The sequence below is a fragment of the Diaporthe citri genome (assembly GCF_014595645.1).
Source record: "Diaporthe citri strain NFHF-8-4 chromosome Unknown scaffold_11, whole genome shotgun sequence".
Classification (NCBI taxonomy): Eukaryota; Fungi; Ascomycota; class Sordariomycetes; order Diaporthales; family Diaporthaceae; genus Diaporthe; species Diaporthe citri.
In genome coordinates, this window is record NW_025064856.1 from 478544 (window position 1) to 497018 (window position 18475).

General features: G+C 35.3%; 4 protein-coding genes across 4 annotated transcripts; 2 read left to right on the forward strand and 2 right to left on the reverse strand.

The window, feature by feature from the left end:
- Positions 1-8430: 8430 nt before the first annotated feature.
- On the forward strand, positions 8431-9659 carry INS49_003914 (uncharacterized protein; the record flags this gene model as incomplete). The annotated part of the gene is made up of 2 exons (XM_043164704.1): positions 8431-8861; positions 8954-9659. 2 exons carry the CDS (start codon positions 8431-8433, stop codon positions 9657-9659), a joined length of 1137 nt encoding a protein of 378 aa, XP_043018354.1.
- Positions 9660-11519: 1860 nt separating this feature from the next.
- On the reverse strand, positions 11520-12895 carry INS49_003915 (uncharacterized protein; the record flags this gene model as incomplete). The annotated part of the gene is made up of 2 exons (XM_043164705.1): positions 11520-12701; positions 12770-12895. The coding sequence occupies 2 exons, from the start codon at positions 12893-12895 to the stop codon at positions 11520-11522; spliced, it is 1308 nt and encodes a 435-aa protein (XP_043018355.1).
- Positions 12896-13286: 391 nt separating this feature from the next.
- On the reverse strand, positions 13287-15124 carry INS49_003916 (uncharacterized protein; the record flags this gene model as incomplete). The annotated part of the gene is made up of 4 exons (XM_043164706.1): positions 13287-13531; positions 13586-14844; positions 14928-15022; positions 15083-15124. 4 exons carry the CDS (start codon positions 15122-15124, stop codon positions 13287-13289), a joined length of 1641 nt encoding a protein of 546 aa, XP_043018356.1.
- A 718-nt stretch (positions 15125-15842) lies between these two features.
- Positions 15843-17714, forward strand: INS49_003917 (uncharacterized protein; the record flags this gene model as incomplete). The annotated part of the gene is made up of 2 exons (XM_043164707.1): positions 15843-15975; positions 16141-17714. 2 exons carry the CDS (start codon positions 15843-15845, stop codon positions 17712-17714), a joined length of 1707 nt encoding a protein of 568 aa, XP_043018357.1.
- Between the last annotated feature and the right edge of the window lie 761 nt (positions 17715-18475).

The window sequence follows — 18475 nt, forward strand, 5'->3', positions numbered from 1 at the left end:
TTAAGCATAATTATTAACTTTATTATTATTAAATATAATCTTTTTACCTTAGCTTTTTTAATAAAAATATAAAGTATCTTTATTAAAGATACTTATAGTTATGCTATTAAAAATAAATAACTTATTAAGGGTAAATATTTCTTTTAGCTTATATTAAATATTTATTTCTTTAATCTTTTATTTTTTTAGCTTTAAGAATATTAAAGTATTAAGGAATAATATATTATTAATTTATATAATAATAATAATAAAAATATTTTTTTCTTAATTTATAATTAAAAGGCATAAATTATATATTAAGATAATTATATTTAAATTATTATAATAAAATTTATAATAAGTTGCTTATTAATATATATTAAATTTAATAATGCTATAAAGTAATTTAATAACTTATATAATAGTTTTAAAAGGGTATTTATTTTAAATTTTAAGAAGTAAGTAATATAAAATAGGTTGCTTAAGCTTAAACTTTAATTAAGAATATATTTAAGTAATATTTTAAAGCTTTAATTAAAAGCCTTATGCTAAAAAAAATAAAGCTAAAGTAATTAAAAGCCTTTAGCTAGCTTTTTAAATAATTAAAAATTATATAAAGATATTATACTTATCTTTATTATTATATTTAGCAATAATAAGCTATAATTTTTTATATAGCTTTTTAATCTTGCCCTTAATTTTATAAATAATGCATAACTTAAAGAGCTAAATACCTTTATATATTTTAAAATTAAAGCATTTAAAGTAAAAAACGCCGTTATTAATTAACTTTATAATTTCCTTATAATTAAACTTTTTAAATAAGTTACTTAAGGTATTAATTATATTATTATATTAAAGCTTTAAAGAGAAATTATAATTCTTAACCTTTTGTTAAATAAGATATATTTCTTTTAGCTTATTTTTTAATCCCTTAAGCCATTTATATTATTAAGATTATAATGATTTTAATATTGCTAAGATTAAATTTAATTTAAATTAAATAAGCTTATTAAAAGCATTATTTAAGTTAAAAATTAATTAAATATTATCTTTATTATTTTTATCTTAATAATATAATTAAATTAATATTAATTAAAAAACTATTAAGCTATTTAAAAGGTTTAATATAAGATTATATTTATTAATGCTAAGCAACTTATATAATCCTTGCTAATTATATTTTTTTTGCTATATTTGCATATTACTTTATAATAAAAGACTTAATACTTTTATAATATTTAAGTTATTATAAGTATTTAAAGCTATATTAATTTATTATTTAACATAAACCTTATATAGCTTTTTTATAACTTTTTAAATAATTATTACTTTTTTAAGAATTAAGAAAGTTAATATAAAGTTTTTTATAAGTTTTAAATATATATTAAAAATAAAGAGTATTAAAATAATGCTATTAAAGCTAATTATATTATTTATTGCTTTAATAATTATTTATAAAATAGCTTCCTTAATATAAGTTCTTAAAAGTTTAATATAAAGGATATTAAAAGCTTATTAAAGTAAAGCATAATACTTTTTAACCTTGCTAATAAATTAATATATCTTTGCTAATACTTACTTATAAATAATACTTATAATTTATATAATGCTTTAAAATTCCATTAAGGCAAAGTTAATTTTAGCGTTATAAATAATATAGTTAAGAGGTTTTAAATAAGTATTTATTTAATATTATTAAATAGCCTTTTATATATTCTTTATAAAAAGAAAGATAAGAAATTATTTAGCTTAAAAAAAAGTTATTAAATTAATAACTTATAAAATAAGTAAAATAAATAAATATATAATATTTATAATAATTTTATAATTAAAGTTAATATTATCTTAAAGATTAAATTTAAAACGTTATAATGCTATAAAATAAAGTTAATAATAATAATAAAACTTAAAAATTACTTTTAAAATAAAAAAATTAATATTATTATAATTAGCATTAATAAAAAGGTATAAAAAATAATTAATTAAAGGGTATTTAAATTTATAATAAAGTTATTAAAGCTTTATTTTTATTAAGAATATTGCTAGCATATTATTGCTTTTTATATTAAGGAAAATTTATAAGTATCTTTATTTTTAAGTAATTAAGAAAGTTTTCTTTAAGTAACTATCTTTTTATTAAATTACTTTATTAATAATATTTTAAAAAAAGAAAGAGTTTTTATTTATATTTTAAATATAAAAAAGGAATGAAATAGGCTTATTTATAATATAAAATGTTAATAATTTTATTAAAATATTAACTTATATTATATTAAGTAACTTAATAAATAAACTTAAGCTAAATTATACTTATGCTTTATTAGCTTATATAATATTTAAATATATAAAAGATACTTAATATTATAAAGCTTAAAATTACTTATATTTAATTATTAAGAATATTGCTATACCTATATTTAATATAATGCCTTAATATTATTAATAAAAGTGTTAATTTTAAATAATAAATATCTTTATTATTAAGTAGTTTTTAAAGTTAATATAAATATTAAAGCTACTTATGCTATTAAAGAAGTTATAAAAAAAGGCTTAATTTATTAAAAAGATATAATAAATATGCTCCTTTTCGCTATTATTAATAGCTAAAGTTATTATAATGTTAATAGCTTTAAAGTTAAGATCTTTAAAGCTAATAAAGAATATATTAAACTTATTATTATTAACTTATTATTTAATATTCTTATATATATAAATATATATAACTTTAATATATTATTAATCTTTAAGTAAATAATTTATTAATTAATATCCCTCTTTATAATATATAAAATACTTTTTCTTTTTATATTATATATTGCCATTATTGCCTTTATTAAGTTAATATTTACTATTATAATTACCTTTATAAGGTTTTTTATTATAGCTATTACCTTTAAATTAATAAGGCTGGCTTAGGCAAAAGTTAAATTAAAAACTATTACCCTTAAAAAAGGTTAAAAATATCTTAAGCATTAATTATTATTATTATATTACTTATTAAAATAATATTGCTTTTTAATATTTATAATAATTAAATTATTATTATTTTAATTATTATAATTATTAATATAGCCTTATTTATAAACTTATTAGTTATTTCTTATAATTATATATTATAATATAGGGTTTTAAGCCTTTAATGCTTTAATATATTATTATAAAATAAAATAAAATTACTTAATATTTATTAATATTATTAAAATAATATAATAAAATTTAAGAATACCTTATATTACTTATAAAATTATATTTTATAAAAAGTTATTTTTATAAGTAATATACTTAAGTACTTTATAGCAAAGTTATATTTTATTAATAAGCATTTAAAAAATATTTATATAGCTTTTATTTAAGTTTTTTTATTAAAAAATAAAAAAAGTTAAAGTATTTTAGTTTATAAAATAATTATAATAATTATTATTTATATTAAAGCAATTTTTAAGTTTCTTATATGCTTAAGTAAATAAATTCTCTTAGTTAATAACTTAAGTATAATATATTTTTATTAATTTCTTAAGCATATATAAAAAAGCTACTTTAAATTATTAAGGCTAAATTTATAAATTATTATAAGCTTTATAAAAAAAAAGGATTTTATTATTAAGAATATTATATAGTTTTTTAATAAATATCTTATTTTTATAATAATATTTACTTAAGTTAATTACTATATTTAAGTTAAATAAAAAGTTTTTTATCTTTATTAAAGGTAAAAGGGTATAATAATTATATATTATATAAAAGTTATTAATTAAAGGAAGGTTGCTATCTTTTCCTAATGAATTAAGAGGTCTTAAAGGGCCATTATTACCTTTATTATTATTACTAAATAGGCTAAGTAATTTAAGTAGTTTAAAATTAAGAAAATTATTATTATTAAGTAATTCCTTAGCTTTTATTAAAATATAATTAAAGTTAAAAATAATATAAGTAATTAAATTATAACTTTAAATTTAATTAATTTTAAATATAATATAGTATTTTTGCTTTTAATTTATTAACTATTTAAAATAATTTAATGCTTTAAGAATATATATAAGTTTCTTTAAAGTATTTACTTTTTAAATATAAATATTCTTAACTTAAAAAGTTTTCTTAATAATGCATAATAAGTTTTTATTAATTTATATAAATATTGGCTTAATTTAGCTATAAAAGTTTTTAATAAATGCCTTATATGCCTTATTACTTAATATATATGCTATAGCTTAAATTTAGCCCTAAATATAGGTATTTAAGTATTATTTGCTATTAAGAAATCCTAAGGAATTTATTTATATTAAGGGATTAAATATTTTAATAATGTTTTTAAGTATAAGAGTATAGTTTATTATAATTAATATTAATAAACTATTTTAGTTAATAGTATTACTTATTATATTTATTATTTTATTATTTTAATAAAGTAATAATAAGGGTATATTTAATTTAAGAAAGAAAGTAATAAAAAGGGGAAATAAATAATATTAAGGGAAAAATAAAGAAGTTAAGGGTTATTTTTATAACTTAGCTATTAAAAGATAAATTAATTTCTTTCTTTATATTTATTTATATAATAAAATATAAGTAAATATATTATTAATAAGAATAAATATTAATTTAATTCTTTTAATTATAGCTATTAAATTTAAAAGTTATTATTAAGATTATTTAAGATATAATAAATATATATATATTAAAGATAGGGAAGTTTATTATAATTTCTTATTATAATAATTACCTTTTTATATATTAAGTATTATTATTATTATAAATTACGCTATATAAATTTATAATATTAATAATATTAATTAATATAATTAAAAGGTTATCTTTTTAAGCCTTATTAATTTATAATTACCCTTATAATTATTAATTAATATTAGCTAAGTTATGTATTATAATATAATATTTAATTAATGTAGTGGTTAATTATTATTAACTATAAAAGGAAGGAAGGCAAAAGGCTTAATTATGCTAGCTATTTTATATATAGCGCTAAGGCTGCTGCTTATTAAGCATTTTAATGGGCTAAAGCTGCCTAGTCCTAAACAGTCTTTTATATAAACAATACTCATTATTTCTATATAAATAATATAAATTATATAAATTTTTATTATATAAAATTTTTTTTATTAAAATAAAGATAATTATATAATATTTAATAAAAATTAAAATAATTATATATTTTTTTTTAATAATTATTTAAATTTAATATATATATTACTTATTTATAAAGTTAATATTTACTTTATTATATATAAAGAATTAATAAGCTAAATTTCCTTTTATAATAATTTAAATTATTATATAAAGATTTATAAATAATACTTTATAAATTAATTTTTAATTTATTAAAGTATGTTTTAACTTTAATATAGCTTAATAAGCTTAAAAAATAATTATATAAAGGGTAATTTTTCTTTAATATTCTTTTTTTAATATATATTATATAAGTTATAATTTATTTAAAAGTATTTTTAAGGTTTTTAATAATATTTTATTTGAATTCTTTTTTTAACTTATATAAATAAAATTATTATTTAATTTACTTAATATTAATTATAATTAATATTAATATTAAAATATATATTTAATAAGTTATTCTTTTTAATATTTATTTAAATTAATATAATATAAATAAAAATGTTTTATATAATTTAAGAAAATATTTAAAAATATAATATAATATTAATTTTTTATAATTTTTAATTTTTAATAATAATTAATAAATATTTATACCTTATTATAAAATAAGTTATATAATTTCTTTATATAATTTTAATTCTTTTTTTACTTTTTTTAAAAGCTTAAAATTAATTATAAGTTAGTTAATTTATTATAAAATTATTTATATTAAAGGTAAGTTATATAAAGCATTATTTATATAAATTAAATATATTATAAGTATAGCATTTAATTATTATAAAAAGCTATTTACTTTTTATATATATTTTATTTTTAATAATATTTATTATATAAAAATAAAATTAATTATTTATACTTAAAATTATTATATATTTTCTTATATTAAGTTTTAATAATATTTTTAAGGTTTTTTAATTATTTCTTTAATTTATAATTATTATATATTTTATTAATTTTCTTATATATAAGGATTTAAGGATTATTATTACAATTATTAAAAGGTAAGTTATATAAATATTATTTATATATACTTTAAAATTAAAAGTATTTATTTATTAATTTTTATTTTCTTAATTTATTTAAAAAGTTAAAATAATTTTATTTTCTTTAAAATAAATAAATATAATAAGTTTTAATTTTAATTAAATTAAATCTTTTTAAATAATGTTAATCAATAAATAATATAAAGAAATAAGGATATAATTATTATTAAAAGTTAATTTTCTTATTATAACTTAATTATTTTAAGTTATAATATAATATTATTAAATATTTTATATTAAATAAATATTAAAGTTAATAAATTAATTAAATAATAAATTATATTAATAATAATTATAATTATATTTAACTTATTTTATTAAAATAAAAATTAAAGTTAAATATATAAATATATATAAGTAAAATTATTTATTATTAATTAAAATTAATATTCTTTAATTATTAAAAATTAATATAAAAATTAAAAAAGAAATTAAAAAAAAGAAATAAAATAATAAAGTAAAAAAATATAAAAAATATAAATATTAATAAAAAAGATATTTATATTTATATTAATATTTTCTTATATATCTTATTATTTATAATATTATATATTTTAATATATATTTTATTATTTATTATATTATATATTTCTTTTATTTTTTTATATCTTATATATATTTTATATAAATTAAAATCTTAATTTTAATATTTTATTAAATTATTTCTTTATTTCTTTATTTATTAAGTAAATAATTTAAAATTTAAAAAAATATTATATATAAAAAGTAATTTTAAATATTAATATTAATAATAAATGCTTTAAATTATTATTTATTATATAAAGATATAATTAAAAAGCCCTTTTTTATAAATATAAAATTTAAAAGAATGGCTCTTGTGAGCTTTAAAGAAGCTATCCACACAATATATTATATAAATATTATAAAAATATTATATAAGATAATAAAAGGCTAATATTTATAAAAAATAAATTTAAAATATTAAGGTTAAGGGTAAAGTTAAATATTTAAAAACCCTTTTATTAGCTATTATATATAAGCATGTTATAATTATTATATAGCTGCTATAATATTACTTAAAGAAAAATATTTACTTTATTATTATTATTATTATTATTATTATTATTATTATTATTATTATTATTATTACTTTATAATTTATTAATATATACTTAATATAAGTATTATATATATATAATAAATAAAGTAAAGAATATAATTTATAATGTAAATTTAAATATAAATATAAGTATAAATATAAATATTATGCTTTATTAATATTTTATTAAAGTTAATTATATTAATAAGGGATATATTTATAAAATAAGTTAATATATATTAAATTAAAAAAAAAAGAAAAAGTATTAAAACAATAAAGATTTAAGTATAATATAAAAGTATAATAAATATATTAATATTACGCTATTTATATAATAAATTAATATAATTATTATTTAAATAATTATAATTAAATAAGAAATATAATAAAAATTAATAATATTTTCTTAATATACCTTATAATGCTTATAAATTATAATTTTAATATATATATTATTTATTATAATTATATTCTTTTATTTATTATAAAGTAAAATAAAATATTTTTTATTATCTTTTTAATTATAATTATTTAAAACCTTTATTCTTTATTTATATTTTATATATACTTTTCTTAATTATTATATATATTATTATTCTTAAAATAAAAGCTTAAAAGGAAGGGCAGTTTATTAAGGATCTTTATATAAGAAAAGGAATTAGCTTAAAAAAGAACCTTTAATACTTATTTATTTTAAAAAATAATGCAGCTTTTTTAATGCTTAGGAGCGTTATAAAAGCTACTTCCTTTATAAAAAAAGGGAACCTTAAGGGTAAAAAAAGGAAGAAAAGGAGGAATTAAGTTTAGTTATATTTTACTTTTTAAATAAATTGCTTAAGCGCTTCTTATATGCTACTTACATGCTACATATCCCTAGTTACTCTGCTTATATTCAACCACCCTTACACTCTAACCGATGTAGCGGCAGTCGCCTTAACATGTGGCGACATGTCGGGGCACAGAATATGTTGGTCAGCTAGCTTGTGAGTGCAGCTTTAAATGAGACCCATGGATGATATTGACGGATTGTTATCTAGTTTTGCATTTCGGTTCCTGGTTGAATCCTACAAAATCCTCCGCTGTCCCAGAATTGGGCAACATGCTATTTTTGACCGAATCAAGAAAACATGTCTGGGCCATCTCAAGTGGCTCCATTGCGTCCAGGAGCAGAATGTTGGAAAGCGCTTTGGAGCAAAATATTGGGTTACAGACAAGCCGATGGTCAAGCCCCCGTTGAGTGAATCTTGGATCGCTGGAGAGAGTCTTCTCGACACAGGGTTTCAGATTCTCAAAGCGGCAGCCTGTATGGAGTCATGGAATGAGTACGATATCTCAGCTGAGTTCGCGGCGGAGTTAATGTGTGATTGGGCGCCTTCTTGGCTCTTATCGATGGAGAAATCCGAAAAGCGAAAGAAATACGATTGGCCTCACGCTGAAAAAGAAGGCGTCAACACATTCCGGCTGGACGAGCACGTCTGGATTTGGCGTGCACTGAAGTCACTCGAACTGAAGAACCGCCAAGCATGGGATAAAATGCTTGACAAGTCCCGAAAGAGCCAGCTTGCGGCGCAGGAAAATGAGCAGGAGGTTTCTGACGGGCCATCTTCCGGTTGGGAGGACGAAATCTTGCGCCTACGCAAGACCTTCCGGTCTGAGATCGTCCAGCGTGAATATCGGAACGATTCACGACAGAAAACTCTTTTTTACAAAAACGGATGCTCGCCACAACTCGATCTATTAGGGAATCCAGGTTCATACTGCATGGTCGCGACACGGCGCTTGTCTACAGCGAACCGTTCGATTTCCTGGTAAAAGGCAACTCAGTCCAGGAGCTATGGAAGATCACAATTCAATGCCAGATGTACCACACTGAATACCAGCACACAAACTGGCGGAAGACCTTGCGCTACGCACTATACATTATGCTAGGCGCTCGTGACCTCGACATGAACGGCACGCAACCAGCTGAGCTGGTCCGAACGGCAACAGACATCCTGATCCGCAGCTCCAGCCCCAACGGCTTTTTCCCTAGTCGAATTGAAATCTCGACGAACGAACCTGTGGAAGCGTCACGTATTGCGGAGGAAGACCTGGGATCCTACTACCATGCCAGCTTCGAGATCCCATACATTCTCCTTGCCCACATGGAGCCAGTGATCGCCGCCTACACACGTTCAAAACGAGAAGTGCTAAAGTTTAGGCGACACTCCGACTCAATGCTTGGAGGCAATTTCCCACGGACAGGATCAGTACCGCAGAGTATCGGTCAGTTGCAAGGTGATGCAGAGAAGGTGCTCCTGCGCCTTCTCTTGAGCCGATCCACAATTTCTGACCTCGATAACAATGAGGTCTTCCGAGATGTCAGACGGACCACCAAGAAAGCTGTGCCCTTCGATCAACTCGTCGACTCCAGCAACATTGTGAAGCTTGATGATGAGTGGCTGTAGAGATATCCCTCCTTTTTCAGCAGAGGGAGTATTCTTCTCAGTCATCGTGACAAGGGCCTTGAAGAACTGAAGCGTAAGCTGAAATCGTCGGACGCTAGTAGCGTGCCAATTCTCTTGGACAAGTATGTTACAGCCCACATCAAAGTTTACATTGTCACTTTTCTCACCTCCGTGAACAGAAACACTTCACAGAATTCTCAATTCTGCATCGTTGATGTCCATAGCTCGAAGCGCAACGAAGGCAAGCGAAAGGTGCACAAGCCCACCTACCATGAAGGCGAGTTCAAGAAGCTAGAGGCCGCCCTCAAATTGACCAGGACCGCACAACATTCGAAGAAACGTCTGCTTAACTTCACAACGTTATCAAAACCGGTTGCATTGCTCTGCTATACCACAACTGAAGCGTCTGAAAGATGGAACTTGAAAGAATTCTTCGAAAGACACTCTCGTTACTCAAAACACCCAATCGACAATTGCAGCATGATTCACAACTACTGGGAATCGGAATTTCATTTGAGTTACTGCGAACTCCTTCGCGGGTCCTCTTCCTCTGGTCCGCGGCATGGCATTGCTACACCGGATAGCAAACCGTTTCCAGGGGGTCTTGGAATGCAGATTGTGCGTGCATCGACGAGTTTTCGATTCCATGGAGATTTTTTTGACCGTGATCGGACATGCTACATGCTTGATTCCACTCACAAGGGCCCAATAAGCAATCCCAATTTGCTTAAACAGAGGACATACTGCCAGCGAAAGGTTTTCGAGCAGCGATACTTTGCTGATATTCTGACAAGCCTGACTGGAAGTGTCAAAGAGATATTGCATGAGGTGAAAGCATGCTTGGGTGTCAAATCAGGATCTTTTTCCACCTCAATCCACACCATCAATGCATACTTATCTTGGAGCACTCTCTGGCAGGAGTTCGAGCCTCTCATTCAGAAATTGGATAACGACCTTACCGTTCACCAGACCATTGTAAATCGTTGGGAGGCAAGGGAAGAGGACAGAGGAAAGGAGAATCCCCGATGGACCCCAAATGATGAAAGGAAGTATCGAGCCTCAATCATGGCGATCCGTCGTGAAGTCAAGCATCAGATGAGTCGGCTGCAACACCTTCATGAAAATAACAAGTCATTATACTACTTGTGTTCGAATCGCCTCGACAAGGCTCGAGAGGATCTGAGCTTCCACAGCGAGCAGAACATCGCGGTTCACCTACGTCACAGTTGTCTTCATGCCTCTCGGATTTACTGCAAGCATTTTCAGTATGAACGGGACCCCAGAAAGAAGTCTTGCAATAAATATTGTGCTTGCTTCAACAGCTGCATTAGTTGTCACGATCATGGCATTGTCGAACGCCAAAGGGCTCATCAGCATTGTGGAGAACGTTTCAAAGCGATTGAAAGACCTCACACTGGCTAAAAGGCGATCTAGTCTCATGATCCGGGGACGCAAAGAGCTGCAAAGTAAGGACGAGGCGTCTGGTACTGGTGTCGCTCGAGCGCACCCCGAAGAGGGACTTTGAAATGTATATGAATATAACTAATTTAAAGGGCCGATCAAGATTATAAAGTAATAATTAATCCATACTTAGACTAAATCTATAGAATCTTTTTAAGAAGCCTAGCTCTAGCAATGGTGTCCCAAGACCGAGATGCTTGAAATTCTTAACGATCTGCATGGTATCAAACCGAGGGCTACCGCAAGCATCTATGCAAAGCTTCTTGCCTTAAAGTACGGCCTGAGCGCAACCTTTCATCAGGTTTCTGATAGAATCAAAGGAATCTCCAGTTGATCGATCGTGTCTCTATACGCACAGAGTGACCGTAGCTCTGAAATCGAAATCTAATCACGGATCCCCTACCTCCTCTGCGTGAGTTCCTCCCACTGCACACCAGCCCACTCCTCCAAATACCCAGCCTCCCCATCCGCAGTGCCCGCCGGCACACAGTCCGTGGCACACGTGCCCACAACAACAGTACCCCAGTCCATCCCCTCAAGCCCCTCCTCCTCGCTCTCGAGCTCCGCGATCGCGCCCGGCACGAGCTGCACCTCAAACGTCCGTTCGCCGCGGCAGTTCTCGCACGGCGGGATGCGGCCGCCAGCGCTGCCGTCGTGCAGCCTGCGGCCCACGGCGTCCGTCTTGCTGTACAGCAGCGGCTGCCCGCCGAACTCGTACCGGATGCACTGGTCTGGGTTCTGCGCGAGCCGGTCCGCGAACTTCTGGAACGTGCTGTCGATGGTGCTCTCGAAGACGTCCTTGTCCTCCTTGCCGCCGCCGGAACTTGCACCAGCGCCGTCGTCAATCTCCATGCTGGTCGTTGGGACGTCCTTGGGCGCCGGGATCGGGTCCAGGGTCTCGTAGTCCGCGTCGGCAAGGTAGCTTAGCGGGTAGGGCTTCGGCTGCTCTGCCTCGGGTGGCCACGGCTCTGGTGGGGGAGGCGGCCCACGTTTCTCGGGTGCTTGTGGGTTGTTGAGGGAGAGTGTCTCGGCGAAGGTCTTGGGGAGGTCCTTGGTGGAGTATTTGGATGATGATGCTGGTTCGGGCTCGGCCTCGGGCTGTGGTGATTGTGGTTGTGTCGTCTGGCTGCTTGCTGTGCTGAAGGGGTTCGCAGCAGGCTTCGCGAAAGGGTTCGCACCTGCGGAGCTGCCGCCCGAGGAGAATGGATTTGCTGTTCCAGCCGCTCCGAATGCACCTTTCCCTTGGACGCCAAACAGTGCTTCGCCCAGACCCTTCTCCTTCTCCTTCCTCTCCGCCTCGGCCTTCTCTCTCTCCTCCTTGTCCCTTTGCTCTTTCTCTTTACGCTCCTTGGCCTTCGCAGCCGAATCAGGTGAGATGCGCACGCCTCTCAGAGCGCGTATGCTGCCTTCCTTCCGCCGGCATGACTTCCTCCGGCACGAGAACACGTACAGCCGCCTCTCGTGGCCTGGGAAGCGCTCGTTCAGCTCGGCGTTCAGCTGGAGGAGGACCACCATGAGGTCATTGCAGACCTTGCAGCGGGCGAGGGACGAGGATGGCGGTTTTGAGGGTTCTAGCCAATCCTAGAGAGGTTGTCTCAGCTTCTGCGATCCTGGTTACGTCTACGTTTTTGGGGAGGTAGCGGGCTCACCGGTCGGCCGCCTAGGCGGCTTATTGTGTCGTCGTCTGCATCCTTGGACGCATATCCGAGGAGAACGTTAGTCTCGGTGTAGTCCTGTTCTTCGTCGAACGAGTCGTCACTGTCGTATGGTGCCATCTTGTCTTGATTTACATCTCTACTGCCCCCGATGGCGGGGTTGGAAATTTCTCTTTGGAGCTCGCAGCTCGCAACTTTAAAGTGGGTCTTCTTATCAGAACTGATAAGCATGTGAGGAGAACCCGAACCAAGACACTGACTGGGAGAAGCAGCCCGGCATGGTGGACCATCTAGCACCTCAGTACCGGTTTGCTGAAGTGTCCAGGGTCGTTTCGCAAGAAAACAGTATTAATGCCGGCATTCGGACTTGATCTGGATCTCTGGGACACGAAGACAAGAGAGCACGAGGTGCCGACCAGTCTCTATACCATCGCCATTTCTGATTTGGACACTATAAACGCCTTGCCTCTACAATGGTATCATCCCTTCGACGTACATCTATCTTCTCGCGTTACATGCTGTCTCCAGGTCCGTCCATGCCCGGTCCAGGGCCACCCTGGCGTCCCATTTGCCTAGCCTTCAGCAGCTCGTCGCAGAGCAGCAGGTTCGAGGCGATACCGGCGCTGGACGCAACGCAATTCCTCAGCACGCGGAAAGAGTCAAAGACACCCTCGAGCGTCGGGTCCATTGGCTCGCCAGTAGAAAGGTCCAAGCCGACGATCGCACCGTCGCGGTGCTCGTCTTGCAGGGAAGCCACTGTAATGATGTTTAGTTGGAGTCGGACTGCGCGAGGTGATAATTTGCACTTACAAGCATCCTGAACGTCGTGGCCGGCGTTCGCCGCCAGTGTCTTGGGAATGATCAGCAGGGCATCCGCGAACGCCTCAACACCCCACTTGGCCTTGCCCTTGACGGTCTTCGCGAATGCATCGCTCTTCAGGTGGGCCGCGCATGCAACCTGGAACGCACCACCGCCAGGCACAACGCTCTTGTCGACGATCATGTTGTACACGCTCCTCAGGCCATCGCGGACCGCATCTGTGACCTGTGTGATGGTGTGCGCGTTGGGACCCTTGATCAGTAGCGTGACTGACTTGGGGTCCTTGACGTCCTCGATGAAAGTGTACTTCTCCTCGCCCAGCTGCTGCTCGTAGACCTGGCCTGCCCAGCCCAGCACGTCGGGTGACAAGTCGTCGACGCTGTTCTGTGACACACCACCGCAAATGAGTTGCAGCCTCTCCATGTTCCTCCTCTTGGCACGTCGAAGGGCCAGGATACCGTTCTTTGCCAGGACGTCCAGCGAGAGAGGGTCGATACCCTTTTGGTTGATTATGACGAAGTTCTTCTTGGGGTCGTTTCCGCACACCTCCTTCTTCAGCTCCACAATCTTCTTCAGCTTGGCGTCCACGAACCGGCGCTCGGACTCGACGAGCTTGTCACGCTGGTCGGCGCTTGAGTAGAAGAAGCTCGAGTTAATCTCGGTCTTCTCATATTCCAAGCTGACGTTCAGCGTCAGAATATAGGCGTTCTCCACCCTTTTAGGCATGTCTGGGTGTCGTGCACCGTGGTCCAGCGCCAGACCCTTGATCAGCTGCGTGTCGCTTGCTGTGCGGTGCTGCATCTTCATGATCTCGACCATGTGAAGATCTGGCTTCGCACCGGATTCGTAGATGGCCAGGACGGCGTCGACAATATCAGGCGTCAACTTGTTTGCCAGCGTAGCGTTCAGCTTTGTCGCCAGGGACGTCCGCGCCACATTCAGGAGCAGCTCGCGGTCCACCTCCTTGGAGAGCTTGAACGAGTCGAGGAACTTCAGGGCTTCTGTCTTGGCTATCTCGAAACCATCGGTGATGATCCGGGGGTGCAGGCCCTCGCTGATGTAACGGTCGGCTTGCTTGAGCAGCTCGCCGACGAGCAGGACGACCGAGGTGGTACCGTCGCCGCAGATGTCGTCTTGAGCGGTGGCAGCACGGGCAATCATGACGGCGGTGGGGTTCTGGATTTGCATCTCGCGGAGGAGGACGTTGCCATCCTTGGTGAGCTTGATTTGGCCGGCGCCATCGACGAGCCTGTGGTCGACGCGTTGGTGGTCAGTTTGCGTCGCGCATGGGAGGGAAAGGGGAAGCGTAGAAAACAAAAGGGGAAGATGTACATCTTTATCGTGCCCAGAGGGCCCAGGTTAGACTTGAGAACATCTTGCAGACCCTCGCCGGCACTGATGTTGACCTTGAGAGCTTCGCCCCGCCGCTGTAGACAGATGCCCGTTAGCAGAGGACGTGGAGGGGTTCATAGCAGGGAGCCCCGTACTCTTGACTCGGCCTTCGGGTTAAGGAGCTGCGCCGCCGACATCTTGACTGAGTGCGATCGAGAAGGGTGGCTGGGCTATTCGTGGGAGCGTTCAGGGGTTGGGGGGAAGAGAAGTCGAGGAGATGCAGTCGTCTTCTTCAGGCCGCCGCAGTGTGATGAAGCTGCAAGCTGCTGTCTCTTGCTCCGCGTTCACCTTCTAGAATTTTTGGCCCTTGCCGCTAGGAGACGCTGCCGGCAGGGGCAGGGGACGTTGGGCGCCTAGCAGTCCTGGACTGTGCAGGAGCAACCCGACAGGATAGGAGCTTGGACCAGTCAGGCGGTGTCAAGAGCTCCCGGGATGGATGGTACTTGCCGTCCCACACGATTCAGGGAACATGCAAGGTACTCGCCATCCACAGGGCTGCATGAGACAATGACAAGTGTTTGGAAATATGTCCTACGACTCCTCCCCCACGACCCGTCGAGCTTCCTCCAGTAATGGTTGTCTTTTCATCATTCTCGAGCCAGTGAGGGGACGCCGTACACGATATTGTATTTGTACCAACGGAGGCATGCTTGAGCTTCATTTCTTATCATCGCCCTGCATTGTTTCTTGTTTACTTTGGACCGCCTAGGCCGTTGCTCAGCTTGCTCTTCCGGCTCGTGGTCGACACTACTTAGATCCGAGCTCGGGTCCGTCTGATCTCATCTGCACCGACCTTGTCGATCTCAGCGATCATCTTGACCTTGACCCTGATCCTTATTCTGATCGTGATCGAGAATGAAGTGGCTCGACAGCTTGAAAGCGGCCGTACCCGGTCTGCTCGCCTCGCCAGGGGCTGACAACGTGGACGCGTCACAGTCTGTCTTAATTGACGATGCCGCGAGCAATGTGAGACAGGTTGCCATCATAGGTCAGTGCACACTCAAGCCACAGGCACCACCACGTGTGTCTACAGTATCTATGGAATGAAAATGCTTTGAGAATACGGTCATGTCCAACAAGATCCCCGAACACTGGAATTCGGATAATATGGGGTGATGCGCCATCTTGCTCTCGATACTGATCCGACCTCCAGGCGCGGGTGCTGCCGGCTCTTCCGCCGCATACCATTTGTCAAAATATGCATCTGATGCTGGCGTTGAACTCAACATCACTATTTTTGAGAAGACGGACCACATCGGTGGCCGAACTCTGACGGTCGACGCCTACGGCATCCCATCCGAACCAGTCGAAGTTGGCGCCAGTATCTTCGTCGATGTGAACAAGATTCTGTGGAATGCCACCCAGGACTTCGATTTGGAGCTCCGGGATCCCAACAGCGACGCCGACCGACTCACAGTTATCTGGGACGGCGATCAGTTCGTGTTTGAGTCCGCAGCTAGCAGCTCATGGTGGTGGGATACGGCGAAGCTGCTGTGGAAGTACGGTACGTCGCCGTACAAGGCACAGAAGCTCATGCAGTCAACAGTGGCAACGTTCCTCAAATTGTATGAGGAGCCATACTTCCCTTTCAGGTCGTTGAGCACGCGTGCCTTTGAGTTGGATCTGACGAAAGTCACTGGTGCCACGGGGGAGCAGTTCCTGGCCGACAACGGCGTCTCGGCGGCATTCTCACATGATATAGTTGAGGCCGCTACGAGAGTCAACTATGCATCTAACCTTGACTCTATTCATGGCCTTGACACGATGGTATCTATGGCCCCTGAGGGAGCCAAAGCCGTGGTTGGCGGCAACTGGAAGATCTTCGACCGCATGGTCGCAAAGTCGGGGGCTCATGTCTACCTGAACACGTCGGTCTCTTCTGTGTCTGTGGGATCGAAGCCAGGAGCGGCAAACCTCAAGTACTTGGTGAACGGAGGTTCGGCTGGTGTTGCATTTGACAATGTTGTCCTCGCCACACCTTACCAATTCAGCGACATCAAGACCTCGGACGACGTCCTCCAGACTGCCATCGACGAGGTCCCGTACGTGAAGCTATACGTCACTCTGTTCGCCTCTCCGTTCAGACTCAGCGCGGAGTACCTTGGCCTCAAGCCCGGTGCTCAGGTTCCTACGAGCGTCCTCACTGCTTTCGCCAAGGCTGCCGATGGCAGCTCCGGTCTTGAGGGCGCGGGCAAGACGGGAATCTTCTCCATCAGCACGCTTCGTTCCGTCACAAACCCATCGACAGGCAAGACGGAATATCTGTACAAGATCTTCTCACCCATGGAAGTCACATCCGAGTTCCTCTCGACTGTCCTGGGCGTCGAGGTCCCTAAGACGCTCACCGGCGCGGCCCCTGCTGCCACTCCTGCGGCAGACGACGATACGGTGGCCGTGGAGCCCGTCTCGTGGGTTCACAAGCACGTCTTCCACTCCTATCCCAGGGCCCTACCGCGGGTCACGTTCCAGGACCCGATCGTTGGCAACGGAGTCTACTACACGTCTGGCATGGAAGGTTTCATCTCCACAATGGAAACGAATGCTTTGATGGGCAAGAACGTGGCCAGGCTGATTGTTGATGATGCGTTGGGACTGAGCACAGGGCATGCGGTGACCGAGGAGAAGGAGACGGAGAGCATGGAAGCTGACGAGACTGTTGTCGTGGCGGCGGAGAGGGAGACGGAAGCCAAGACCGAGGAGTCTCACGCGGCTGCTGAGGAACTCTAGGTGATTTTGTTAGATCGCTTCTTGTGGGGAGTTGTCGAAGGGGCTTTGTGGCATTGGATTCGGGATTGCTGGAGGTGAAGAACTGGACCGGGGATTCATAACATTAGGGTGGGTTCGTGGAGGAGCGAAGCATTGCTATTGCAATGGAATGGAGCGGTTATATATACGTTAGGCTATCAGAGAGGTCCAAACATTACTAGCAGGCTCTGGCGTTAATAATAAGCCATATTATACATAACCAACTTTTTCTTCCCTTGCTTCCTTTCAAGAGGGGTGGTGTAACTCAGACATTTCCTCTTTGGAATGGAGAATACGGCTTTTGGCTGAGCCATCCGTCGACCTTTATAAATAACACGTCCGGATCTCATGCTTGATTTTCCCACCCATTTACATACCAAAGGAAGACTATGACAAAGTCGATATTCGCATCTATGAACCTTGACTGGCACTTTGTTTTCACATAGAATGCCTATAGAGATGAACCGCATAACTATAAGAACTTGGGATTAGCTATCAGTATGTTGTGGATCAATTCGTGCCAGGCTTTCTACCTTGGTACATGAAACATTTTTTAGCTGAAGCCGTACGTAGGTGGTCAAGTTAAAGAATATCTACCAAAGCATAATTCCAGCGCGGTTTACCTTGCGCCCATAGACGTATTAACATCGGAAGTATCTTTTCTCGATTCCACTCAGCTGACGGAGTATCTCAACTCGTCGCTACGCATCTACGGAGATCCGAACGAGGATTAGACGACCAGA